The 26341-nt window shown below is 41.4% G+C and overlaps 1 protein-coding gene across 1 annotated transcript in view; it reads left to right on the forward strand.

Annotated features, from left to right (window-relative positions):
• Nucleotides 1-25869, forward strand: part of JAG1 (jagged canonical Notch ligand 1) — a 35088-nt gene extending 9219 nt beyond the window's left edge. Inside the window, exons 3-26 of the mRNA XM_059828478.1 lie at nt 2995-3046; nt 8528-8782; nt 9777-9837; nt 13656-13786; nt 14100-14219; nt 14657-14770; nt 15315-15428; nt 16251-16364; nt 16768-16814; nt 17367-17540; nt 18050-18200; nt 18728-18892; nt 19420-19533; nt 20180-20293; nt 20404-20517; nt 20642-20758; nt 21269-21296; nt 21408-21493; nt 22314-22427; nt 22673-22782; nt 22864-23100; nt 23420-23551; nt 24007-24157; nt 24907-25869. Of these exons, the coding sequence (XP_059684461.1) occupies nt 2995-3046; nt 8528-8782; nt 9777-9837; nt 13656-13786; nt 14100-14219; nt 14657-14770; nt 15315-15428; nt 16251-16364; nt 16768-16814; nt 17367-17540; nt 18050-18200; nt 18728-18892; nt 19420-19533; nt 20180-20293; nt 20404-20517; nt 20642-20758; nt 21269-21296; nt 21408-21493; nt 22314-22427; nt 22673-22782; nt 22864-23100; nt 23420-23551; nt 24007-24157; nt 24907-25364 (3273 nt within the window). The 3' untranslated portion in view covers nt 25365-25869. The remainder of the gene's footprint in view (nt 1-2994; nt 3047-8527; nt 8783-9776; nt 9838-13655; nt 13787-14099; nt 14220-14656; nt 14771-15314; nt 15429-16250; nt 16365-16767; nt 16815-17366; nt 17541-18049; nt 18201-18727; nt 18893-19419; nt 19534-20179; nt 20294-20403; nt 20518-20641; nt 20759-21268; nt 21297-21407; nt 21494-22313; nt 22428-22672; nt 22783-22863; nt 23101-23419; nt 23552-24006; nt 24158-24906) is intronic.
• Nucleotides 25870-26341: the final 472 nt, after the last annotated feature.

Below are 26341 nucleotides of genomic sequence, written 5' to 3' on the forward strand. Positions count from 1 at the left end.
AACCATTTCCATCCTTCCATAGCTTAACTCATGGGAGTTTTGCTCAAATTTGACCATGCTGCCTTTCAGTCCTCTGGGCTGATCAGATTGTGGATGTTCTGCAAACTGTGCCGGCTTGCTGTTCCTTTCAAGCTGCCTTTCCTCTCAAGCCAGAATCCCTGCCTTCTGGTCAAGCTCAGGTTTACAGTGGCTAATTGGGTGTGACTCTGGAAAGTTCACTGCTGCCTTGTTGCCTAGGACATTGCTTTGATGGAATAAGGTGCATGATGTGGAATTCTTCTGTCTGGATATGTATATTTATTCAAAGATGGGCAGAGGTCATCTGTGGGCATGGGAAAACTTAAACCTCCACGCTGTAAGTAGTCATTCCTGAGATATCTGAATTGTTGATCTATAGAGTGGGGATGATATGCACTTTTAAAAAAAATCTCAACAGTGCAGCCTTTGCACAGAACTGGGGGTGTTTTTTGGGGAGTGGAATTGGCTAGATGTATGCGATAGTGGGATTGTTGAGGGGGCCTTGCTACTGCTGTTGTAGGGCTGTGGGTGTCTGTGTGCCTTTTGTTTAGAAGTGTCCCATCTTGAACACAAAGTCTTGTCCTTTCTTTGCCCCGTGCTGAGAGGGACAGAGCCAAGAGATTAAACTGCCATTCTTTGTATCATCCCTTTTCAGGATGGGGATCCTTCATTTGAAATACTCAGATGAGGTGAGAGGGGGCACATAGAAACAAGGGAATTGCTAGGGTAGGCCTATTCCCCCTGCATTTTATGTCCATCCAGTTAAGCAGAAGCGTCTCCTCTCTTTAAACAAACTCCTGTGTGGTGTTGGAAAGTGGTCACACAAGTATCTAGCAACAGTAGCACTTAAAGCTAGGGTTCAGCCTTTCCTTTCCTTAAGGGCTAGGTGTGTTGGTAAACAGTCCTGAGAACCAACCGGGAACTGTTGCTATGAGTTTAGACAAAATATCTTCCAAAACAATTATGCAAGGCCGAAAGGAAAACATCCTTAACTTTATTGGAAGTAGTGCTGGTTGCCATAATTCACTCTCTAGATCATAATATTTTTTTCAAGCTTGCAGTAACATGTTGTGCTTGTGCTTCTCAATGTTGGTAATTAAACCAGTGAGGAAGCACCCAAGATAGTGCAATCTATATCTGTAATATGGCTCAGGAGTTCTATTCTGGTTTTGTTTGTTTGGTGTTTTTTTTTTTTAACCTCTGACTTGTGTAAGGACTTCTTAAATCTGCTTTAAACAGTGTTAAATGTTGTGTTGTGTTTTATTTTCAGAGTTTCTTTCAAGTTGACAAACTTGGTCTAGAATAGTAACAAACAACATGTAACTTTCATGAAATATTAACCAAAAATGGTTTGGGCCAATGGAGCTTCTGCATAGAAGTTTGGGCACATGTCTCGGCTTGCCCAGCTTTGCTTACTTTTGGAAGCATTTTCCCACAGTTATCAGTGAACGAAATGGAATCCTAGTCTGCTTTGAATATGAAACATATTTAGGCTATATTCCAAGCCGGTGTCCATCACAAACTAGGTTTTCATTCAGAGACTGCATGCTGTGTCCAGTCGTGAGAAAGCAGTCTGCTTCAACTCTTTTCTTTTTTTTCTTCCCGCCCCTCCCCCCCTTCTTAAGGAATTTGAGGTCTGCCTTACACTTGCACCTTGTAGCCGTTCACCCTCAGAACTGTATTTTGGTTTCTGTTACAGAAAAGGTGTTAAGTGCTGCAGACCGCAAATGAGCAGAATGTGACTGAGCGCAGATACAATTAAGAAGAAATAAACCTTACGATACACAGCTTCTATGGCAAAGCATCAAAACCCTTCGTGGAGAGTTTTTATTTGTTCTATTATTGTTCTGCTCACCAGAAAGTTATTACATTTATTACCTCATTTATAGCTGTTATACTTTTCAAGTCAGATATTTTCTTATTTTTCCTCAGCTGTTATTTTTTTGGGGGTGTGTGTTTTGGTTTGGTTTTGAATCATTCTCTAAGTTTGGATATGGCTGGCTAGATGGCAATTTTGAAAGATACAGCCTGGATAATAATATCTCAGAGTAGAGCTGGGGGAGGAGAAGATGTTTTAATGGCTCTTGTTCTCAAGTTAGAATTGAAGATAAAGGTGGCTTAGATGTAATAGCTGGCATCTTTCCAACCCATGGAGTCACTTCAGTTAGTTTATGCTTATGATTATTATTACTGGAGTGCTAGCGAGCTCATTGGCAGATTAGTGCGTCTGTAAATGTGACACAGGGTGGATAGTGCATCTTCCCTTTCCCTGCTCTTCCAAAGAGTCTGATCTTAGCCTTTGTTTTACAACGCTTCTCTCTCACCCCACCCCCTTCCCATATCCATCAGTTCTTCCCCCAGTTACCTGATACTTGTGGGAGCTGCAATGGCCCTCATGCAGACAAAGCTTTCAAAGGGGGTGCTGAAAAGCAAAGTCCCTAGAGATTGCGCTGTCAAGGCAGAGCACAGTAATCTTAGCAACACTTCTTGCTTTCAGGATGGCTGGGGGAAGGGACATCAAGACTACTTTTCTGTAACTAAAATTCTTTTGAAGCAGTCTTTGAGGGTGGAGGTTTAGTTTCGGTTTTTTGGTTTTTTTGATGCTGCTATGCTAGCCTGGTGTTTTCTGTCTTCCATGCGCAATTCTTCCACACATGCTTTATTGTGGCTACAGCATAGTGTCAAAGGCTGTACTTCCTGGTTAAGTACATAAGATGCATTAATGATGACAAAGATGAGCTAGCCAAGGTGAAAGGTCTAAGTCAGACTGGATAAGGTAGCTTATGGGGTTTCAGGAAGATCGTGTTTGTCTCAAGTATAATCTATTACCTATTTATGTTTTCAAGTATTCCATTTTAGGGCAGAGACCAGGATTTTTCTTTTTAATTAAAAATTGTCGGGTTTTTGTTTTTTGGTCTTTTTTTCCTCTTACAGTCATGTGTGGCTTTGAAACTAACTCTTATTTCTCTTTTGCAGAGATCCTACACACTGCTTGTTGAGGCATGGGATTACAATGATAACTCTACTAGTAAGTATTCATTCCGCTGGTTTACTTAGTTCGGACACCTTGATTCCCTGTCCATTGAAAGGCCTTTGGTAGTCTAACCAGCTCACCGTACAGTAGAGTGTGAGGAGAGGGAAAAGCTCTCTCCCAGACAATTCGGAGCACCTACTACAGGCTCTGCAGCAGCCTGTCTCCCTCACATTGCCTGTAGAGAGGTGAGTAGCTCACTCACCTAGGCACCTAGGTTTGATGCCTAAAAATAGATGCTGTTAATTCCCTCTTTCTCCTTAGGGAGAATAAAAGCCAAGGGATTTCTTCAGTTTTTTTTTGTTTGGATTTTCTTTTTTTTTAAATTAGGAGTGATATTCAGAAGCTTAAGTCTTGTTGACTTGGGACATCTCTATAAATTATGTACTTCCCAAAACTGAACATGCTGCTTTAAAAAAAAAAAACCCACTCCATAAGACTTCGCATAGATAGCCATCTAATGACTGTAGATGAGAAACAGGAGTGACTACCAGCTCTTCCTTGGGAGCTGGATGTCTAGGGATTTATAGTCAGGGGCTGAAAAGTATTTACCAGACACCACCTGGTAGAGCTGGCTGGAAATCAAGGGTGGGAATCTTTCACCTGGAATGTCTTTGGTTGGTTTCAGAAACTTTCTACTAAGCTTTTCCTATTGGCTAGAGGAAGCTGCGTAGAGTCTCTTGGCATACGAGCTGTTCTGCTTATTGCCTGCTGTTACTGGAGTAGGTGGGCAAAATTAGCTCTATTTTCAATCTAAGGCTTTAATAGCGTGTGGTAAAAGCCACAGGAGAAAGTATGAATCTGAACTCAAACCTTTTGTTGACACAACAAGCATTTTCCTTCAATAAGGAAGCAGCAGCACTGTGGCCCATCTTACAGGAATCTTATAACAGCTTCTTGTAGTTCGCTTTGGAATGCCAGGTGACAGCCACGCAGTAATGAAATGGAATTCATGCTTCACGAAAGAAAGGCCTTGTAGAAATGTGCACAGTGCTGTGGGTTTATGTTTTAATGGGCGAAGAGTACACTGCTAGGGAATGGCCTTTGAGTCTGGGAATCTTTCTGCACAGATCTGCTCTTTATTTATTTTTTTTTTTCATATACATGGGTTGTCCTGCTAGTTCTTGGTTCCAGAAAAGAAGCTGTCTATTGCAGATGATTCATGTAACCTCTCAGCGAAAGCCGGGGTTTGCTTTACAACCGGCCACATTCAACACTGTTGTAGTACCTGTGATTTCAGGCCCTACCCCAGCACAGTCATGGAGCGGTGGCTGGGAGACTTCTTGGCTCTTGACTGTGGAGTGTTTTATGGAGGAGCAGAAAACAGATTGTTGCAGCAGAGTTGTATTAAAAATGGAAGATGCCTGAATTAAAAATGAAGGTCTTGTTTACAGTGGGATCTGAGAGTTTTTTTTCAGACTGGGTCTCTGCCACTTTTGCTATTATTAGAGCTCATCTTTTTTCATGAAACAACTGCATTTCCAAAGCTACACAATGAACCCTTTCTTTGCTTTCATGTTCTGGAAGTACAATTGTCTTCAGACAAAATTGCCTCATTTCTCAGCAGTGCATTTGACCAAGCGCAGACATGTTCTTACACATGTTCCTGATTTGCATTCCTGTTCTAGCTTTGCTGTCACATAACCATCTGTAGGTCACTTTAGTCACTGTACTGCACAAAGCTTTTCCTTTGTACCGCATCGCTTTACTTACAGTCAGCTTTCCCATATCTGAAGAATAAGTCTTGAAGAACTAGTTAAGGAAATCATTAGAACTAAACAATTGTCATACTATAAAGTGATGAGTATTTTTTTGATGGCCAGGATTTTCTTTTACCCTAATTACCACTGAATTATAAGGACTCTGTGAGAGATCTCAAAAAAAAAAAAAAAAGGGGGGGGGGGAAGTGTGTTTAGTAGGGTTTGTGTAACTTCTTAATAGCTCTAGCATCCTCTGATCAATGCAGTTGTTAGGAGATCCTAGAGTGGATGCTTCCTTCCCCCCTCTACATTCCACTCCTCCTACGTTCCCTTTACCACATACTCTCTCTTGTCTCACTTCCAAGAGTGGCTTGCAGTTAAATTCTGGCCCTGTTGAAGTTGATGAGAATTGTGCTTTGTTGGAGCCAAGATTCAACTTAAATGGTTTTCTTACTCTGGTTCTTGTCTAGATGCCATCTTGCTACTGTCGCTTCATACATAAAGCTAATGGGGCTGACATTGCATCTCAAACTATGTCAAAGAGCTATTGTAAATTACTGGTATCAGTTGCATGTGAATTCCAGTCAGGCATAAGAGACTTCAGCACAATGTAAACCAAGCCATAGCTGGAAGTTGTCTGAAGCAAAGACTTTCAAAAATAACTGTGGTGTCCTTGGCCACCCAAACTGCTTAGGGGAGTCTGGGCTTTTTTTGTTGTTTGCTTCCTGATGCTGCATAGTTGTTATTTCCAGAAATTGGTGCACTGAAGAGCAAAGGTGGGCAGTCAAAATAGCTAATTTCCCTGTGCCGAAAACCTTTGATACAGTTGCCCGCTAAATAAAAAGACAGATTAATAGCTTTGAAGGGTAGCCACGAAAAGTGAATGAAACCAACAAACCCTCTGACAGCGAAGTGCAGACTGGCAGCTGAAGAAGTACAGAAAGCCTCTCTCTTCCACTTCATCAATTTCTGATTGGTTAATGTTTCCTCTAACTTCTCTATCAAAGCATGGGATTCAGAGTCAGATGATGTCGGGGAGTTAGGAAGATCACTTTCTCTCAAGCCTGGCTGACTGCTTGTTTTTATTTAAATAACCAGTCTGCTGCTTTGGGATTGCTTGCTATAAAACTTAAAACATTGTTGGTGCGGGCTAAGAATGGAAGAGTTGTTGCAATGCCTTCCCTGAAGTCTGGGTCAGAACGCTTGTGTAAGTGCGTACTGACAGGTGGGAATAGGGAAGGGTGGAGAAATTTTTGTACAAGAAGGAACATGCCAATACTTTGTTGTGAAAACTGTGGGTGATGGCTAATGGAAAGGGATCTTAAGTCTGTGAGACCTTACTTGAATTTAAATGTATGGTGGTAGCTTTATAACATGTATCAAATGAAAGGCATTTTAGCGATGACCCAAAGTGAAATTGCAGCTGGTTTTCATCTGGGCCCTTAAAAAAATAGTCCTGTGGACTAATAAGGATATTTCCATTTGAGTTCAGCCTGTGGTTTAAGGGCTCAAAAGAGCCAGTGGCTGGAGTGAGATGTCATAGACATACAGCAAGGACATGCTTCCTAATGAGCTGGCAGATAGGGGAAAAATGATAGAGCAGAGGCAAGAGGAAAGATCTCTTTTCCAAGGAGATTTGTTTTTCTGGTGCCAAGGACTGAAATAGCTGTCAGTGGTATGTTCCCAAAGCAGAACAGGAAAAGACTGGAAAAGCGAGAGTGTGTGTGTGTGGAGGGGGGGTGGTTTGCAAAACTAAATTGAGTGTCATTCCTCTTTTCTTCTGCCACTTAGAGGAGAAAAGGATAGAGTTGTTCCACTCGCAAGAAACAGGATGTCTTTATGCACAGACTTGGTATTTGGGGAAATGCATTTGCTTTCCAACTGTGCTGTAGATCGGGGTGTAAACTTGGCAAGTGCAGCAAAGCCATCTCCAGCACGCATGAGAGGAACTATAATCGCTTGACTAGCCCCATTCAAGGCGAATAGATATGCATCTGCTTAAGTACCTCTTAGAATTAGTCAGTAATCTTGTTGATGAGATCTAAGAGCCTTACACCTGCACAGTACAGGACATGATATTGCTCTGGATATACCAGTATGGAAAAGTCCTTAGGCACCTACATTACTCGTGAATGGGATTTAAATTAATAAAGACCTGCATGCATTTGAAAGTCTTGCACATAGATGTGGGGTTGGGGGCTTGCTGCCAGTGAATAATAAAAACTGATTTAAATGGAAAATATTATAGAACCAGAAATACCAGAAGGTGAATAAGAAGTTGTTGCCCTTAATTTCACACTGTCAACACTTAATGAATGCTGTAGTCTCAAGCCAAGAATACCCCGAAAAACAGGTAAATGCTTACAGTGTCAGTGAATTGACACTCTTCTGTGGTTGTGCAGCAAGTGCTTTGACTTAACTTTATTCAAAACTGCAGACAAGCAGGCAGGATCTAGTGGTGAATTGATAATGGGTATCTGAGGCTTGAGAAGCCTGTTCAGAAGTTCTTTTTGAAAGCTACAAATCAAAGGTCCTTAGCAATACATTTAAAAGCATTTTAGATGAAAAACTGCCCATGTGTCATCTGAAGCGTTATGTAGCAACTTCATTAGTCTTCAGCTCTGCCATATGTAAAATCCTCAAACTTTCTTTTGTAATTGTTGGAAAAACAAGCTGAATGTTTTAATTCTTAACACTTGAATGTGCTGGTACTTCACACGCTGCTGTCTAACACATAATTGGCAAACTGCCCTTCTACCTAAAATTCTTCTGTCGATGGATTATGCTCCCATATACGGAACAGTGTAGCCTGGTACTTATTCTTGGTTTTGTACTATGTCTGCAAGGATAGTTTGGCTGTTTTATGATAAACTTTCACTCGGCAGTCAAGTGCTTGCTAGCAGCAGGTCGTAAGGCAGTGTCAGATCATTTAAGTCACAAGACCTGGACTACAAAGTGAAATACCACAGATATATACAATGTTCCAAGCTAATGTGAAATATTATTTCAAGCCATAATTTAGACAGTTGTAGGGCTCTAAAAGCCAGAAGACTTTTGCTGGATCTAAATGTCAAGTACAAAGTCTAAACTTTGAAATGCCCTATAGAGAGAACGGGAATCTATGTAGTAATTTGAGTTCTCTGCTTCAAGCTCTGGTAGTCTTGAATTTTTAGTGTCAGCATCTGAAGAGAGAACTTCCACGGTATTTCTCAGCCGAAACCTGGTGAGATCACCGATGTCGTCTGAATGCCAGAGTTGCTAGTTTTCAATTCAGTGTTTACACCAGAGTCCCAGAAGGCTGCAAACCTTTTGTGGTGCTTATGTTCAGTTTGTAGACATTGCTTTATTAGGCTATTGTAGTATGATGTTTTCATAAATATTCCAGTTAAAAACAAAACTAGTACCATTAATGGAGAAGCCTGGAAAACCACAATATGTACCAATCTATTGGAGCTAGACGTGAAAGCAGCTGAATTTTCTTTAATCACAAACTGTATGATTCTTATTGGATGCCTTTACAGTGCAAAAGAGATAAGTGATTGGCAGTAACCTAACAGTCCCTTTTGATTTCAGGCTTTGTTCGGTTTAGTAATCCTGCATGTGTGTTTCAGTTAATGGTTTGTAGCTCTAGGGCAGCCTTATCTTACTCTCTAAAACAGAAAATTAATAAAACCAACTGGCTGCCTCAGAGTCTTTCCTGCAAAGCTAGAGAGCTGGGATGTGGGAGGTAATGGTACTTAAACAAAGTTTTAACTCTGACGTATCTTCTGACTTCTAGATCCTGATCGCATTATTGAGAAGGCATCCCACTCTGGCATGATCAATCCAAGCCGTCAGTGGCAGACTTTGAAACATAATGCAGGAGTTGCCCACTTTGAGTACCAAATCCGTGTGACTTGTGCAGAACATTACTATGGCTTTGGCTGCAACAAGTTTTGTCGACCAAGAGATGACTTCTTCACTCACCATACCTGTGACCAGAATGGCAACAAAACCTGCTTGGAAGGCTGGATGGGACCAGAATGCAACAAAGGTTTGTGACTAATGCTTGACCCTCAAACGATCAGCAGGCTTGGATAGGATTTGAGTGCATCCTATCCACGTTGCAACTCAGTGGTCAGTTTGTGCAGACAACAGGGCTAAGGACCGATGGGACAGCAACCAACTCTTTATACAGAGAACTAGGGGCAGCAGAAGACTAGTTTCTGCCTTGTTTTAAAGTCTTGGAGAGGTCTGACAAGTACTGGGCACTTAGCAGATGTCGTCTTTCCCTGATTATCCACATCTTTGCCCTTGGGAAGAAAACCCAGCCCATTGACTTCAATGGGAGTTCTGCTGCTGACTTCAAAAAGGATTTCCCCTTTGGTGCAGAACTTCAAGACAAGCAGGAAGGAGAGACTTGTTTTAGAGCTGACCTGGCAAGTGTAAAGCTTTGGTGTTTGAAAAGTCCCAGGCTGTTTGTTCTACCTGAGATGATGTTTAACATGTTTATTAGGGAATGGCAACTTCCTAGGTAATTTCAGAAGGAGCAAGCAGGACTCTGAATAGGAACAGACTATCAGCATGTCTTGCTGACAGAGTTTACCTGTAATTTGAATCGACGCTCATCTTAATATCCTGTCTGTTCAGAGATATAGTTCAAAAGTAAATCCAGAGTAGTTAAAAGTTGCTTCCAATTGGACGTAAAGCCAATGAGAGTGGGCCAGTTCACCTGCAAAAGACAGAGACAGGAAACCTGTAGACTCAAAGTGACTTGAGCTCTCTAAGGCGAGACGGTTTCTCTTGCATAGAAACAACTCTCTGAACAGCATTAAGTACGATTCCTCTGCAAAGCTAGCTGATAGATTTCCTATCACAGGGAGCCACCTACCTTGGTTTTCCTTCCACTAGATTTGATACGAGAGAGTTGTTGAAACCTTGGATTTAGTAGGATTACAATGCTGGTTAGAGATTAAAACATTCCCACGAGTGTGAAGATGCAGGAAGCAGGCAGCGTGCTGATACTCTTCTTCATTTTGTTTTAACAGCTATTTGTCGTCAGGGATGTAGCCCCAAGCATGGTTCTTGCACAATTCCAGGAGAGTGCAGGTAAATGCTCCCTCTCCCTCCTTGTTTCCCCCCACCCCCCCAAATAATTAAACAAGTGATGCTAAACAGAATAGGATTGGGGAGGGAGGGTGTTTTTGGAGTCATGTTTTTGACCAAGGCACATTATTCATGCTGACTTGCCCAAAATAAGGGGGGAGCAGGCTTTTAATGCACTGATAATTTTAAGAAGCTTTTGGTTTGTGAAAGGGTGGCACTGTGGGGGAGGAGGGTATGGGATAAATCGTGTGAATGCTGCCTAATGAGCACTAACTAATTGTTTCTGCATAAATAGTGCAAATGTTTTGTGGGTATGTTTTTTTTTCAACAGCCTGATTAATAGGCTTTTTCAACTACAAGCTTGAAGTACAGTGTGGCTTTTCTCTCCTCCCTTTCACCGTTTCCCCCTTCCTCCCTCCCTCCCACCCCCTGGTTTCTTCCCTCGGTAGGCAAAAGTCAAGCATTCGTTAGAATGGGATTAGTTAAATCTCTCGGTTCCTTTACCATTGTGAGCCAGGCTCTGAGTGCTGAGAGGTTAATAGCTGGGATGAAATCTTGTCAGTAGGCTCTGGTGAATGCAGAATTTTGCTCCCGTGCTTTGAAGTCCGTTCTGTCCTGGCAAGGAGACAATGAAAAACAGAGTTTATCCATAACCCAACAATTAAATGTCTGGAATGCCTCAAAATATACGGCATATATTTACAGCACAGAGAAGTTTTCTCCCTTACTAATAGAGGGTTAATGGATATGAAATGTGGACGTTCTTTATCAACAAACTGGTTGTAAGGTGCTTCATGTAACGCTTTATCATATCTGTTTACATGCAATAGGGAGCTGAGGGCTTCTGAGGTTACAAAATGTTGATATTGATCCTGTGTATGAAGGGTTAAAAGCAAAGCATGGATATTCACGAATAAAACTCAGAAGTCTGAAGGAACAGAAAGTAATTTTTCTGCCTAGCAAATATATTGGTGGATTTTCTATTGCTGGAAACTTCTGCATGAAGTGGACTGTGTTTCTTTCTAGATAAGCTGTAGTTCAAACAAGAACTAAATCTGGGGTGTCTGACAGACTATATTATATAAGAAGTCAGCCTAAATAGTCACAGTGTTTCATTCTTTCTCTCTGTCCCTGTAATCTATGCTTCAAAAACAAAACAAAAAAAATCATCAAGGAACATTCTCAAAGTAAGGTAGGAGGTAACTTTTCATCCTCGACAAGAGACATGGCGAAGTGGAAGTCAAGCCGCAGGATGGACTGTTGTAGGTTGTTCAGTGATTTTAATGTTTAGCAGCACTGATATAAGCTGGTTAACCCCCAGAACACCAAATCTAAATCTTTTTTAATTAAAAAAAGCAAAAAGCCTAGCAAGTAGTAGGAAGTATCGGGGGGCCAGATGGCAAGAGGAGTGTATCAGTCAAGGCTACCAGTGATTTGTGCTTCTGTCATCAGAATAAACATGCCTTGTAGGGGTTGCTGTCTCCCAGTCAGAACAACAGGCTTTGTTTCCAGATTTTTTTTTCTTTCCTTTCTCTTTCTAAGTCTCTTACCTCCCACTCACTGCCCAGACATGCACTGGTGCTCTTATTTACTTAAGGTGCAACTTTCCCACACTTGATTTGCATAGTCTTGAAACAATGCTGTCCTTCTGGTGCTTTCAGATAACTTCTGCTTGCCAAGTTAGACCAATATCTTTAAAGTGAACACAGAAACAAGATTCTATTTTCTTTTAAGTTTTGATGAGTCACATAGCCTGTATGTTACAAATGCAACAGAGTTTAAAAATAACATCCCAGCAGAAACTGCTCTGGGTTCTGGTACAATAGACAACTTGCAAACATTCTTAAAATATCCTTTTCCCTTTTGGTGCGAGTCACTTTATTTAATGCAGGCCAGCCAACAAAACCATATTTACTCATGAATCACTGTACAAGGAGAGTTAACTTTAAATTTCTCATGAGAAACTGCTGCATACATATTATTAAACAAGAATTATTACCATGAATCTCTTTCTGGAATTGATATCTAACTTTTTTTTTTTTTAAAAATGCCCATAGCCTTATCCAGTTTTGTTTGTTACACTTTGAAGCTGATGCTTGAAGAAAGTCATATCTTTGGCTCTAAAGCTCATAGTTTGTTTTTTTTTCCTGTGTGGTGTTTTTTTTAATTGTTTCTCTTTACACTTGCTTTAAAGAAAACAAAAAAACCCACCCCTTTAATTTGGCAGAAAGGAGTAAAAATCTCAATTTGGATACCTGTTTTTGCAGGTGAGGTCCCTTAGTTTTGCTTGTGTGCAAGCTCACAGGCAAGTTGCTTTGAATGCGATACAAATTAAAAGGGCATGTTCCTAAATTTTGATCTTCCTGCATTCTTATTATATGCCCTGTACAGAAGGATTTTCCAAGAGCTACTTGAGAGAGGTTGTTTTGCCTGATCTGGTTTTCTTTCATGTTCTTTGCGCACAAAGACACATAAGTTGGACTACTGTTGGTTTTTTTAAACACACTAACTAATAAGAATTTCCCATTGACTTTGAAAAGGCTGCTATTGAAATCGCTATTAAAATAAAAAAGTTAATTAGGATGCAGGTTGTCACCTGAGATTTTTTAGAAGGAAAATTGGACTTACCACTAGCTGTGTGTGATTACCCAATGGCTAGATCCTTCTAGCTTTTTCCCATGAGAAGAAATTGCCAGTAGAAGAATGGTGGGGGGTTTTATAAATAGAAAGCTTAGCTAACTTCTGTACAGATGAGGTTTGTTTTCATAATTTAGTGACAGCTTAGTGCATAATTGCTGCTGATCAATTACTCTCAGGACTTGCTAATGAAATACAGTACCTCAACAAACCTTTGCTTTTCATTTTCAACTTGTTTTCCTTGTTTCTATCTATAGATCCACTTTAATGAGAAGAATCCTTGGTCTGCCTTGCTAGTGAAAACTAAACGAAAGCCAAAATTAGCTTTCCCTTAAGGGCGCTTTACTTTAAAAGAACATCTTCCTCTTAAGTACAGAATTCAGGTAGCTCATTGATAGTGGCAATAGATAATTTAAATAATAATAAATTCTTCTCCAGACATGAAATTAAAAGTTCTCAGAATTGGGTATGTTTTAGTTTTTCCCTGAAAAGAGGTTAGCATAAATCAAACTCTGACAGCTGATCTTCTTTGAACACATGTAAAATCCTGATGTGTGCTGTTTTCTTTCATCTCTCGCTGTGGCCCGGTCCGTACTTGCTGTGTATGTCTTCTAGTTCAGAATAAGGTTAGCTTCCGATAGAGCAGAGAACTCCTGATGCTTTGCTACTGCCTTGCCGAGGGCTCAGAGTTGGTGTTTATGGTTTTGTTTGTCTTCCTGCAAACCCAGCATGGCTGAAATGCCTGGAACCTTGTACTCGTGAGGATCTCTGGATAACTATTGTTTCCACTGACTTTTTCTTCCCCCCCTCAATTTATAAATCACCCTGTCAAAGTCCAGAGATTGATTTGTAGTGCACACCCACCCTCTCTGCCACATTTGTATGAGGCTCCAAAAGAGTATTATTGTGCTGAATGGCCTCATGCTGGTTCTCTCAGAACAGTTATTCTTTTGTCAGGAGGCTGGTTACAGAGACCTTGGCAAAACTACGAAAATGTTTGTTTACAAGAAACCATCAAACAAACCTTGAATAGCTTCTCCCCTCCCCTCGTCCTGCCCTTCTCCCCCACCTCCCCAGTCTTTCTCCAAGCTTTGGACTTCCACACTCACATCTACACATAGCAATTCTAATGGGGTTTTGGTTTGTTTCCCTGATATTTTTTTTTCTTCTTTTTTTGAACAAAGGTGTCAGTATGGATGGCAAGGCCAGTACTGTGATAAGTGCATTCCACACCCAGGATGTGTCCATGGCACTTGCATTGAACCATGGCAATGCCTCTGTGAAACCAACTGGGGTGGTCAGCTCTGTGACAAAGGTATGCTAATCTTATGGATAGCCAAGTGTAACACTTGAATTTTAACGCTGGCAGACTTAGCAAGGAGAGTGTACACGTGAGACTGAGTGAGTGAGCCTCCTGAAACGTGCTGGGAGTGTTTTGTCCTTCAGCTACTTAGCGTTGTCTCCTCTGCTGTTCTGGCGTTGTTAGCACATGTGCTTAACTTTGTCCTGTCCTGTCCCGCTCTTGTGTGCGGATGTGTTCTGTAAAGGCTCTAGAATAATGGAACAGAGCATGCATGTGGTGATGTTGTTTTTCAACCATGGCTTTTAATGCTCCTCACCTCTTGCAGATCTGAACTACTGTGGAACCCACCCACCGTGTTTGAATGGTGGTACCTGCAGTAACACTGGCCCTGATAAATACCAATGTTCCTGCCCTGAGGGCTACTCAGGACAGAACTGTGAAATTGGTAAGTGTTTGATGCTGCCGCTTGGCCGTTAATTTTTGCCTTGTTTTGGATATATTTTATGAGGTGGGGAAAAGTCAATTTCTAATGTTAATTCTGATGTCAGGGCTAGCTACAAAGATCCAGACTTGCTTCTTCATGCTTCATCATGAACAGCTGGTATCTCTGAACATCAGCTTTCTGCTTACTGGAGAGATCACTACAAGTTACCTTGTCTGGCTCTGACCCAAAACAGGTGCAAGTCAGTGTGTTGATGAGTTTAGCATGGAAGATGACTTCCTGCTGGCTAGTGGCTTTTTGATTCACAGTTCTCACAGGAGTGCAATACATCAAGAGAAATGATGGTGTGTCCGGAATAGGAGTGTGTGGAGGGAGCAGGGGGTGGCTTCTGGTGATAATTGCTATAGTATCTACCGTGATGTACTTCTGTCCCGGTGCAGCGGAGCACGCCTGCCTCTCCGATCCTTGTCACAATGGAGGAAGCTGCTTAGAGACGTCTACAGGATTTGAATGTGTGTGTGCGCCTGGCTGGGCTGGATCAACTTGCACTGATAGTAAGTCCTTTCAAAATTGTATTAAAAACGTGCTAGTTTGCTGGTTTAGATCAGTCTTTCTAATCCCTGATGAACTTACAGGGCAGCCTACTTAACCAATGCTAAAGCTGGGAAAGGTTCTTAGCAGCCATTTATACCACGGTGCACCTCTTCTCCTTCGTACCAAGGTTTTTGTTAAATGCAAGGGGACAGAATGCCAACGGCTTCTTGAAAGAAGCAGAACACTGAATTTTTGTAGCATTCTGGCAAATGGTTAAAATACTGTTTTGAGAGACTTGCTGGATCAAAATCTGACTTCTGCTTGCAAAAAGGCCACAGGTGTAAACTTCTTGCCCTGTGCTTTGAACTGCCTTTCACACTACTATTATTTTTAAAGCAGGCTTTGCTGAAATCAGAGTAGACCTAGAAATTCCAAGCAGAAGTCCTGTTGCCTTTCTGTTCTTCAGGGCAAATCCCAGTAGCAGCAACCATTTATCAAATTTGTCAGTTACTGCCGTTGCCTGTTTGGTAACAGAGCTAAGCCTCTCCTTACTCTGCATTACAGATATTGATGATTGTTCTCCAAATCCCTGTGGTCATGGAGGAACTTGCCAAGATCTAGTTGATGGATTTAAGTGTATTTGCCCACCTCAGTGGACTGGCAAAACATGCCAGTTAGGTGAGAACTGCTTTTCTCTTTATCCAATGTTGCTCTGGCTGGGGGGGGGAGATAAATGCAAAAGAGATCATAGCCCAGCAGGCAAGGGCAATTGTGCCCTTTGCGTTAGGCACATTTATGGTTCCGAAGCCTACGGACGTATTCTGGCACACTGAGAATATTAAGTGTCAGTGTTTGCAGGACTGGGATCTCAAAGCATAGAGTGACTTCCTTCTGTTGTTGTTTTACTGATGCATGCTAGCAGTTGAAGGAAATAGTTAACTAAGCCAAAGAGGCATACTTTAAACCGTAAATGAACTGAAGTCGGGAGGGTGCCTGTGTATGCCTTCCAGTCCTGCCCCCACATGTATTTCTTCCTTTAGCCTGTGAGAAAGTTGCTGTATCTCTTCAGCCATGTCAACTCCTCCAGACCAAGGAGTTCACAGCTGGGTTCCAAAATGTGGATGATCTCACGAAGAATGAGCTGTCTGCATTCTTTACACAACACACCAATTGCAATGACCAGGCTGCAGCACTCCTCCTTCAAAATGCTCACTTGAGATTGAGGGGGGGAAGTTGTTCTTAATGAGTGGCTGAGTAATTATCAAATAATTAGCATAGCCTGTATGTTCTAATTGCAGAGAAATTGAGAGAGACTTCGGAGACTGATGTATGATTGACTTTTGTTCGTTCAAGTCACACTAATCCATGCTGTTTATTACAAGTTCCTCTCAGATCTGAATGAACTGCTGATTATTGCTGTGAAAACCAGCTGTAGGCTTTTTTTTCTTCTCCCCCCTGCCCTACGAGCCCTGCATTTGGCCATTTACATTGTTTTTTCAGATGCGAATGAATGTGAGGGAAAACCCTGTGTCAATGCCAACTCCTGCAGGAACCTGATTGGCAGCTACTATTGTGACTGCATTACTGGCTGGTCTGGCCACAACTGTGATATAAGTAAGTATCTATATCCTTGGGTCTATTAAAGGCCAGTCGTGTGTGTATATGTATGTATGCCACCGAGTTCTAAGCTCAGATTTAAACATCAGGCAGAGTCCCAGTGGCTGATGTTTTTAGAAAGGGAGTAGTTGGTGTGGAATGAAAATACACAATTTTATCAAACTCATTAGTCCATAACATAACTATATTCTGATAAAGTGACTCAAACAATGATGTGAAGTTTCACTGCCTCTAGTAGAAGAATCGCAAAAGGTTCCCACCCATTATAATAACCTTATCTCAAGGAAGGCGTGCAGGAAACTTGACAAAAGGTTTATCTAGCTGCAGTTTTAGAGAGACTTGAACTCGGTATCTAGTGTAAATATATTTTTGCCTTCTAACCGCGCTAATTTTATTACAGATATTAATGACTGTCGTGGACAATGTCAGAATGGAGGATCCTGTCGGGTAAGCCATTCTTGGTTTATTTTGGTTTCCCTGAGACTTGCAACAGTAACTAAAACATTTGAGTCTAAACACAAATGGTGTGGAAAACAGCAATTAGCTGGTATAAATTGTCATTTCTTTTAGTTGGGGGGAGGGGCTATGTCATGCTACAGCATGTCAGGGTATGTCTGTAGAACAGCACGGGCAAAAAACAGACTGCAATAAATGACTCATTCTCACTGGCAGTGTCACCAGCAAATGGGCTGGTTGTTGTGCAAACTACCTACTGTAACTGTAGATACTCCACTTCAAAATGTGGATTAATGTATCCTTCCTGGAAATCAAGAATGTAAGCCAGTACTGATGTGTTTGTGTGCATTTATTTCCCCCCCGCCCCCCCAAGATATTCTTGCCTTGGTTTAATTTAAGCTAGTTTCTTATGTTGGTATTGGACATAGTAAGAGGCTATATTATTTTGGACTGTCGTCTTTTTTTTTTTTTCTTCTTCTTTAATAATATATCAAGAGGGAGGGGAAAAAAACCTTAACTCTAAACTTTCTTGTTCCTTCCCAGGACTTGGTTAATGGTTATCGGTGTATCTGTTCACCTGGCTATGCAGGAGATCACTGTGAGAAAGACATCAATGAATGTGCAAGTAACCCTTGCATGAATGGGGGTCACTGCCAGGATGAAATCAATGGATTCCAATGTCTGTGTCCCGCTGGTTTCTCAGGAAACCTCTGTCAGGTAAGAAGCATGGGTGAAAGGCAGGCCCTCAGCCAGCGGCGTTCCTACCGGCACCCGGGATCTGTGCACTGAATGCCTTGCATCCAGTGAACCATAGTATAAAGTTGTACTTGATATCGCTGTCAGTCTGCCAAGAAAGTGCTTGATTAATGTATATTAGGGGGGGAAAAAAGAAACCAACAAAAAACCCTCACGGGCTGCTGAGGATTCTTTTCGTTAAACAGACCGCAAGTGTTTGCATGTCAGGTTTTGTTGTGCGCTAACTATTAACTTTCAGTGGCTGTTTAATAGCAAGAGTGCTGTCTTCTGAAATAGTTGCAAGTCTAACTAAACTCTGTGCATTAGGAACAATTCATTGAGGCAGCAGATAAAAAGGGCAGATTCCACAATGTCTGCTGTCGTAGTGAGGGAAAGCTATGATAAAACTTCTGTTTCACTCAGCTTCCCCCTTCTTCCTTTTTTTTTCCCCTCGTTTTTATTTCCCTTTCCTCTCTCTGCACTACTTACAGCTGGACATAGATTATTGTGAGCCAAATCCTTGCCAGAACGGTGCCCAGTGCTTCAATCTTGCTATGGACTATTTCTGTAACTGCCCTGAAGATTATGAAGGGAAGAACTGCTCCCACCTGAAAGACCACTGCCGCACAACTCCTTGTGAAGGTTTGTGTTACCCTGCAGGGGAATGGGAATGCCTGGCAATAGTTTCTGCCTCTCCCCTGGCTGTAGCCATAATGCAGCTCCAGTAGTGCAGTCAGTGGAGTAGTCTATGTATAAAGAGGCTGAATTGTGCTCTGTGCCTTATGCCTCTATTTGTATGAGAAGATGAGTACTGTTTGTAAATATCAGCTATTTGGAAGACAGTGTTATGTCAATATGGACAGAAAACACATGTAGCAAATAGCCTGCTTTGCTGAATTTATTCCAGGCCACGGATGTGGTCCAGCAATCTTCAGATAAGATGCTGTGATTATTTTATTTACAAACACTTGGCATAGTCCTTTTATTTTAAAGCAGCAAGCATATTTGCTACTGTTAGGTTTACAGTTGGACTTAAAGGTCTTTTCCAACCTAAATGATTCTGAGATATGTATGTCTTTTAATTTCCAGTGATGGACGTTTAAAATGTTGCTCTTAACTTAAGAAATCAGAATGGGCAATCCTCATGCAGGTCTCTGCTTCTTCTACAGTAATTGACAGCTGTACTGTGGCAGTAGCTTCTAACAGCACACCAGAGGGGGTTCGTTATATTTCTTCAAATGTCTGTGGTCCTCATGGAAAATGCAAGAGCCAAGCAGGTGGAAAATTCACCTGTGAATGCAACAAAGGATTCACTGGCACCTACTGTCACGAGAGTAAGAGCTGAAAAGAGAATATGTTTTACTGTCCCCTACTCTTTTTGGAAAAAGATTCCATCCTTTCCTCCCAGACTGCTTTAAGGTTTCTTTCTTGTAACACAGTGAACCTTGGAACTGCTCTAAGTTTTCATATCCCGCTTGGGCGAGGCAGGTTGGAATTTGTAAGGCCTTGGGGAAAGTTCACAGTAGTGAACCTTCTGGCCTTGAATTGTATGTTTTTAAAAACCTTATGTATACAAGGTCTGAGGTAGTTAATAGTGGGGTTTAACATGGATCTTAAGGACTCCTGATTTTTTTTTTTTTTTTTTTTTTTTTTTTGTTTAATAGTAATTGTTGAGTGACAGGCTCATCACTTTGTGCACTGGTTTTGGCCATTTCTCATCTCACTTATAAGCCTCTCAAAAGGGGTTTAGAAACGGAAGTAGCATCAAATAGTCTGCAATAAGATGACTTCTAGTAGCTGTACTTCTAGTTTGATTTTTTTTTTTCTTTTTTCCCCTCCCCTCTCCTCCAAACTGCTGCAGATATTAATGACTGCGAGAGCAACCCCTGTAAAAATGGTGGCACTTGTATCGATGGCATCAACTCCTACAAATGTATTTGTAGTGATGGATGGGAAGGAACATATTGCGAAACAAGTAAGTTAACCATTCTTCAGCATGCAGAAAGTTCTCTGGGAAAAACACAGGGAAGGAATGTTTGGTACTGTCTTTAAGATGATAGTGACCAACGCCAATCCAACATAAACTCTGCTTCAAGGGCTGCAGAGGACAAGGTGTCCTCTTTTTTCCACTGAGTCCTGGGCCTTTAAATCAGAACTAAATCCAAGTGATGAAGCTGGACTGGGAGTAGAACCTGGGTCCTACTGTTCAATTTTCTGCTCCACCCTTTGGATAACTTTCTGTAAGAAACCCTTACCGTTAGTACACGCCACTTTAGGAATGGCATACCTGCATATCACACTTGTATTTTGTCAGTCTTGGGAATAGAAGAGAAGTGAGCACTCAACTCCTACCCTCTGACTGATAGGATAGTTTATGTAATTGGCTTTTTCACTTCTTGTTTGCTGAAACAAGATGACAAACAAAATGAAAACAAACTGGAGGAATGTGGTGGACTAGTCTTCATCTCTGTGACAGCGCCTAAAGCTTTAAAAATACTGTCTTAAGTGTTTAATCCATGATTGAAACACAGGCCAAAATTAGGGATGGGATATGCACCTTTCAAGTGTTTGTCAATTCTGTAAACACTGCTTAGCTTGTTTTCTCTCCTTAACATATCTAGATATTAATGACTGCAGTAAAAACCCTTGCCACAATGGAGGAACTTGCCGAGACTTGGTCAACGACTTCTTCTGTGAATGTAAAAATGGGTGGAAAGGAAAAACTTGCCACTCCCGTAAGTTCAGCGTTTCCAAAACATAACAGGCGTGCTCTGTTAGGCTGCTTTAACTTGTTGCATTGCGTTAAGAAAGCACTGGTATTAAGGATAGTTTGGGTTCTTCACAGGTGACAGCCAGTGCGATGAGGCAACGTGCAACAATGGAGGAACATGTTATGACGAGGGGGACACTTTCAAGTGCATGTGTCCTGCAGGATGGGAAGGAGCCACTTGTAATATAGGTAAATACCCTGCATAATCACCAGGAAGCAGATGCAGCACTGAATCTGTGACCTCAGTTTTTCCTCTTGGCTCAGTTTTGATGGCTTTCTAACAACTTAGCGGCAAATCTTGTTTCTGTTACAGCAAGGAACAGCAGCTGCCTGCCAAACCCCTGTCATAACGGTGGTACCTGTGTAGTCAGCGGGGATTCTTTTACTTGTGTCTGCAAGGAGGGCTGGGAAGGACCCACATGTACTCAGAGTAAGTCGTCTCTGCTTGAACTCTTCCAGAGTGTTGCATGATGAGAACATTAGCTCATCCTGTTGCCCTTGGAGTCAAGATTGAAACCAGAAGGGAAAGCTTGTTTGATGTAGGCTTTAGCATCACCTGAATCTTTGTTTTTAATGACTTTATGTGATAGAGCCTTGACCTGGGCATGAGAAAGTTGCAAATGAGCTAAGTGGAGACAGATGTTGTCTTGTTTTCTCCCGCATTCTTTTTCTACGAGCAGCTCTGTCTGCTTCCACTTTTTTTTTTCCTGTTAGATTCTTTACAAGGATCTCTTCCTGTGTACATGTGTTCTGCAATGTAGTTAACAAATTTTGTGGTAGAAGCCTGGAATCAATTTAGTAGAGAATTTCAGCATATTTTTGTTAAAGTTGAGCTAAGTGTAACTTGGGCATTAGGGGAAGTTTGATCATTCTTTACTGACAGTAGAGTTGTATTAGCCAAAGTCTGCATATTTAATGTTGTCTGTCTTTTGCTTTGCAGACACAAATGACTGCAGTCCTCATCCTTGGTAAGTTTAATACGTTTATCTTTCATCCTTGGCTTTTTTTGTTGCTTCAGAATTCTAGATTCTTTTTATCTGTAGCAGTTTTCTAATATGTATAATGACTTTTCTTTATAGTTATAATAGTGGCACTTGTGTGGATGGAGACAACTGGTACCGCTGTGAATGTGCTCCAGGCTTCGCAGGTCCTGACTGCAGGATCAGTAAGTGTTTCAACAGCACTCTACCTCAATTTTTGTCTCGCTTGAATCTTGTTGGGAGACAATCATCTTAATTGAGTTAAGTGGTAGATCAGATTAATGATAGATGTCCTGTGTCTTCTGTATCTGTACCCAGTTCTGCAGCAGATGTGGGGAGGGCAGGAATTGCACTGAAAATGAAAGAAATCTTTAAAGTCTCTTCAGCTGGAGCTGAAAGCTCTTGGTTCAGCTGAGTGGGCAAAATGCCCTTCAGGGTAGTCTTCCCAGTTCGAATGTGTTTGTGTGGCATAGGTTTCTGCCTGAGATGAAAGCATGCCAGCCAAAAACCTTGTCAATTAATAATGCACCTACAAGCCCTGAGGTGATGTATGCACTTCCCTGTAATTTAATAATAATTACAGGTAGGAGGACACTAACACTTTTTCTTTTTAATAACAGCCATGGAAATAGAAGTTTCATAGTAGCAGTAAAGTTGGAAAGGGGTTTGGCACTGTCATCAGTTGAAGAATCTGGTAGGGGGACAAAACTGGAGTATGTCAAAGGAGAGGAAGTCTGTCCGTGTGAGAAGGAATGTGTCCTTGCCCTTGAAAAGCTTAAGTAGCCATAGGGGTCAGGTTTTGATCTTTTAGTGCCACACAGCAGAAACTTCAAAGAACTTGCTCTGAGATTATACCAGTGCTGCTAATAAGATTCTATCTCCAAGTAGACACTAGAAAATGAACATAAAGCTCCAGCAGGCAAATGTCTCTTATGTTTTTTTTCCTGACAAAATGAAAGGATACTATAGAGTAACTTTTTTTATTTCTTCTCCTTCCCATCCTAGATATCAACGAATGCCAGTCTTCACCCTGTGCCTTTGGAGCTACGTGTGTAGACGAAATTAACGGGTACCGTTGCATTTGCCCACCGGGTCGTAGTGGCCCAGGATGCCAAGAAGGTATTCCAGATGTCATAGCTGGTCGTAATACTTGTAGCAAGATCTGTATTATTGCATGTTAACAGGTTTGTGGCTGTAGGGGTTTTTTGGGGGTGGCGGGTGGTATTTGTTGTTGGTTTAAAGCAAGTAGCTTTCTTTATTGAAGAAGCAAATTTACTTATCACTAAGTTTAGATGAACTTAGGAAAGGTTTTTTCACTTCTTTTCCCTATTTTAAATTTATAATTCTGTTCAACCTCTCTTCAGTTACAGGAAGGCCTTGCATTACCAGTGTTCGAGTAATGCCAGATGGGGCTAAGTGGGATGATGACTGTAATACCTGTCAGTGTTTGAATGGAAAAGTTACCTGTTCCAAGGTACAGCTATGCTGTGGTTTGGGTTATGCTCTCTTCTGTCCTGTAACCACTGGTTACTTATCGGTATTTATTCTCTGCTAGGTTTGGTGTGGTCCTCGACCTTGTGTCATACACACCAAAGGTCATAACGAATGCCCGGCTGGACATGCTTGTGTTCCTGTTAAAGACGACCACTGTTTCACTCACCCTTGTGCTGCAGTGGGTGAATGTTGGCCTTCGAATCAACAGCCTGTGAAGACCAAATGCAATTCTGATTCTTACTACCAAGACAACTGTGCCAACATCACCTTTACCTTTAATAAAGAAATGATGGCACCAGTAAGTAGCTTGCTGTGCTGCGGCACACACGTGCTTGCTTCCCAGAGCATGAAACAACTCTTTTGACTGGTAAAAGTAAAAGCTGATGCTCCCTTATTGTCAAAGAAAACAGAAGGTATAGGAGGATTAATACAGACTTCTACCCTAAATGCTTTTTGTGTCCAGAGAAGAACAAAAGCTGGTTTGGAGGGAATTCCACCTCCTCTTCCCTTGAGAACTCTTACTTCAGGGCAAAAAAAAAATAATTCCTTGTATCTGTGTGTTTGTGTGCATCTATAGTTAAAAAAAAAAAAAAAACCACCTTTTTTGTATCCTCCAGGGACTTACCACAGAGCACATTTGCAGTGAATTGAGGAATCTGAATATTCTGAAGAATGTTTCTGTTGAATATTCCATCTATATTACCTGTGAGCCTTCACACTTGGCAAATAATGAAATACATGTTGCTATTGTAAGTATTCCTGGCCTATTTTTAAATGTCTTAGTAGTTAATTGCTTGGATATCTGTGCAACATGTGGATTTCATAAAAATCTTAATTCCTGGCTTTGTCAGCACTTCTCGTGCTTTAGTTTCCATCCCAATTCCCTTTAAGAACAGGGAAGAAATCCTGGTTACATGCACATACCTGAAAGCTACCATCTGGTGGCAACTGTAATAGGGTAGTAAAACACTTTTCTGTTCTACTCTCACGAGCACTGCTTTTTGGGGGGTTTTGGCCGCCTTTTTAAGGGTGGGGACAAAAACTCTGCATTATTACTTTCTGCCCATAGCCGGGCTTCTTTCTTGTTTCCGTTCTAAGTATTAAAAGTACTGAGAGCCTTAACCGATTGTGAAAGTTTATAAATAGCAGATCACTCACGCATCTGATCTGGCATTTGGCATTAATTATATGACTTCTTCTGTAGTCTGCAGAAGATACAGGGGAAGATGAAAACCCGATCAAAGACATCACAGATAAGATTATTGACCTTGTCAGTAAGCGCGATGGTAACAACACACTAATTGCTGCTGTCGCGGAAGTCAGAGTGCAACGGCGACCAGTTAAAAACAAAACAGGTAAGGTTTTCTTTGTCTCCAAAAATTCGTACACTTGCTGGGGCTTGAACAGCCTTTCACAGCAGGTGAAGCTTTTCTCACTTTGGAGATTTGTGGCAAGTCTGAGAATCTCTGCCTCTTGGCCCTGTTAACTGTGAACAATAAGGAGGCTTTGCACCAGGGTCTTGTTACTTTTAAAAAAAAAAAAGTTAAGAAGTTCTGAAAATGGTCTAAAACAGTGGCCTAACCTGTTAAAAGAGCCGCTACTCTTCAGCCCTGTTCCTGGAGAAACGAGGCAGAAGAAAACTAGTGCAGCCATGCTGCCTGGCTCTGAAAGTGCCCACGTATTTACCTGGCGCTGCCCCTGTCCAAAGGCGATGAATTAGATGTCAGGGTTAGAAGCGTCCATTGTTAGCTGTCCACACAGCGCCGGGTGTGCACGGGTGCCTCGCCGACCGCCACCAGTGGAGGGAGAGATGACCTTAGTGGGTCTGGAGCCAATGGCCCCCAGGCTGGGAGATGCTCCCTCTGAGCTGGGAGCCGCGGCAGGGCAGCGTAAGAGGGCTCCATGTGTAAGAGGAAGATGTTTTGAGTCTTAACCTCACTTTAAACACCCTGTTCTCTAAAAGAGCCAGGATTATCCTTATGTTACCATCTGGACCCCAGTGGAAAAAATCAGGTTGAAGACCTGAGATTTGCTTTCTTTGTAGAAAGCCTTGAGTGGAACGCTTGGGTTGCAGCAGGGTTAACTGGTCTCGTATCTCTTCCAGATTTCTTGGTGCCGTTACTGAGCTCGGTCCTAACAGTAGCCTGGATCTGTTGCCTGGTAACTGTTTTCTATTGGTGCATTCGAAAGCGCAGAAAGCAGAGCAGCCATACTCACACGGCGTCTGATGACAACACTACCAACAACGTAAGGGAGCAGCTGAACCAGATCAAAAACCCCATTGAGAAACACGGAGCAAATACTGTCCCAATCAAAGACTATGAAAACAAAAACTCTAAGATTGCCAAAATAAGGACACACAATTCGGAGGTGGAGGAAGACGACATGGACAAACACCAGCAGAAGGCCCGATTTGCCAAGCAGCCAGCGTACACCTTGGTAGACAGAGATGAAAAGCCCCCCAACAGCACACCTACAAAACACCCGAACTGGACAAACAAACAAGACAACAGAGACTTGGAAAGTGCACAAAGCCTAAATAGAATGGAGTACATCGTATAGCAGACAGTGGGGTGCTGCCATGCAGGGCCTTTGAATATCACTATAAAGGCACTCAAGAGCTTGTAGTTCTTAAACTGTTGTGTAATATTTGAGTCTAAGGCTATTATTTACTTAGAATCCCTGTGTTAATTTAAGTTTTGACAAGCTGGCTTACACTGGCAATGGTAGTTGCTGTGGTTGGCTGGAATACCAAGTGCTGCATTTCACATCTATGCAAAACTAGTCAAAAGTGCCCTCCTGTAAATTCAGCTGTAGCTGATACATCACGGAAACGTTTTGTAAGGTATGACATAGCCTTATTGCTCTTCCTTAGTGTTAATTTCTCTTTTTTTTTTTTTTTCTGCCAGATGTCCCGGTTTATACAGTTCTTTAGAATAATACCTTTTATTTATATTTATTGAATTTGAGTTTTTTGTATATTGGTTTTATGGTGACGTACAACTAGTTCTGTATTTGAAAGTGCCTTTGCAGCTCGGAACCACAGCAACTATCAAAAATAAGTTTATTATTTATTTTTTTATTGTATTTTTGTTGGGGTGGGTGGGGGGAACTTGTCAGCAGTTGCTGGTAAATGAAGAATTTAAAGAGGAAAATGTGTCAAAAATAGAAGTTTGTATAGATATGTAAATAATTCTTTTTTATTAATCACTGTGTATATTTGATTTATTAACTTAATAATCAAGAGCCTTAAAATATCATTCCTTTTTATTTATACGTATGTTTAGAGTTGAAGGTTTTTGATAGCATTGTAAGCTTGTGGCTTCTCTATTTTGAATTTATTTTCTTGTTACATGTTGCCTATATGCCAAAACTAAGGTGTTCTGAAATAGTTTATTTTTAATAGGATGGGCTTTCATGCCTTGATGCTGGTTTTTGTACAAAATGTCAAACGGTTGAAACACCTTCCATAGTAACACTTTAAGACTATTTGTAAGTACTGACTGAGGCAGTTTAGATAATTAGACTAGAAAATTTTT

This window comes from Gavia stellata, chromosome 23 (genome assembly GCF_030936135.1).
Source record: "Gavia stellata isolate bGavSte3 chromosome 23, bGavSte3.hap2, whole genome shotgun sequence".
Classification (NCBI taxonomy): Eukaryota; Metazoa; Chordata; class Aves; order Gaviiformes; family Gaviidae; genus Gavia; species Gavia stellata.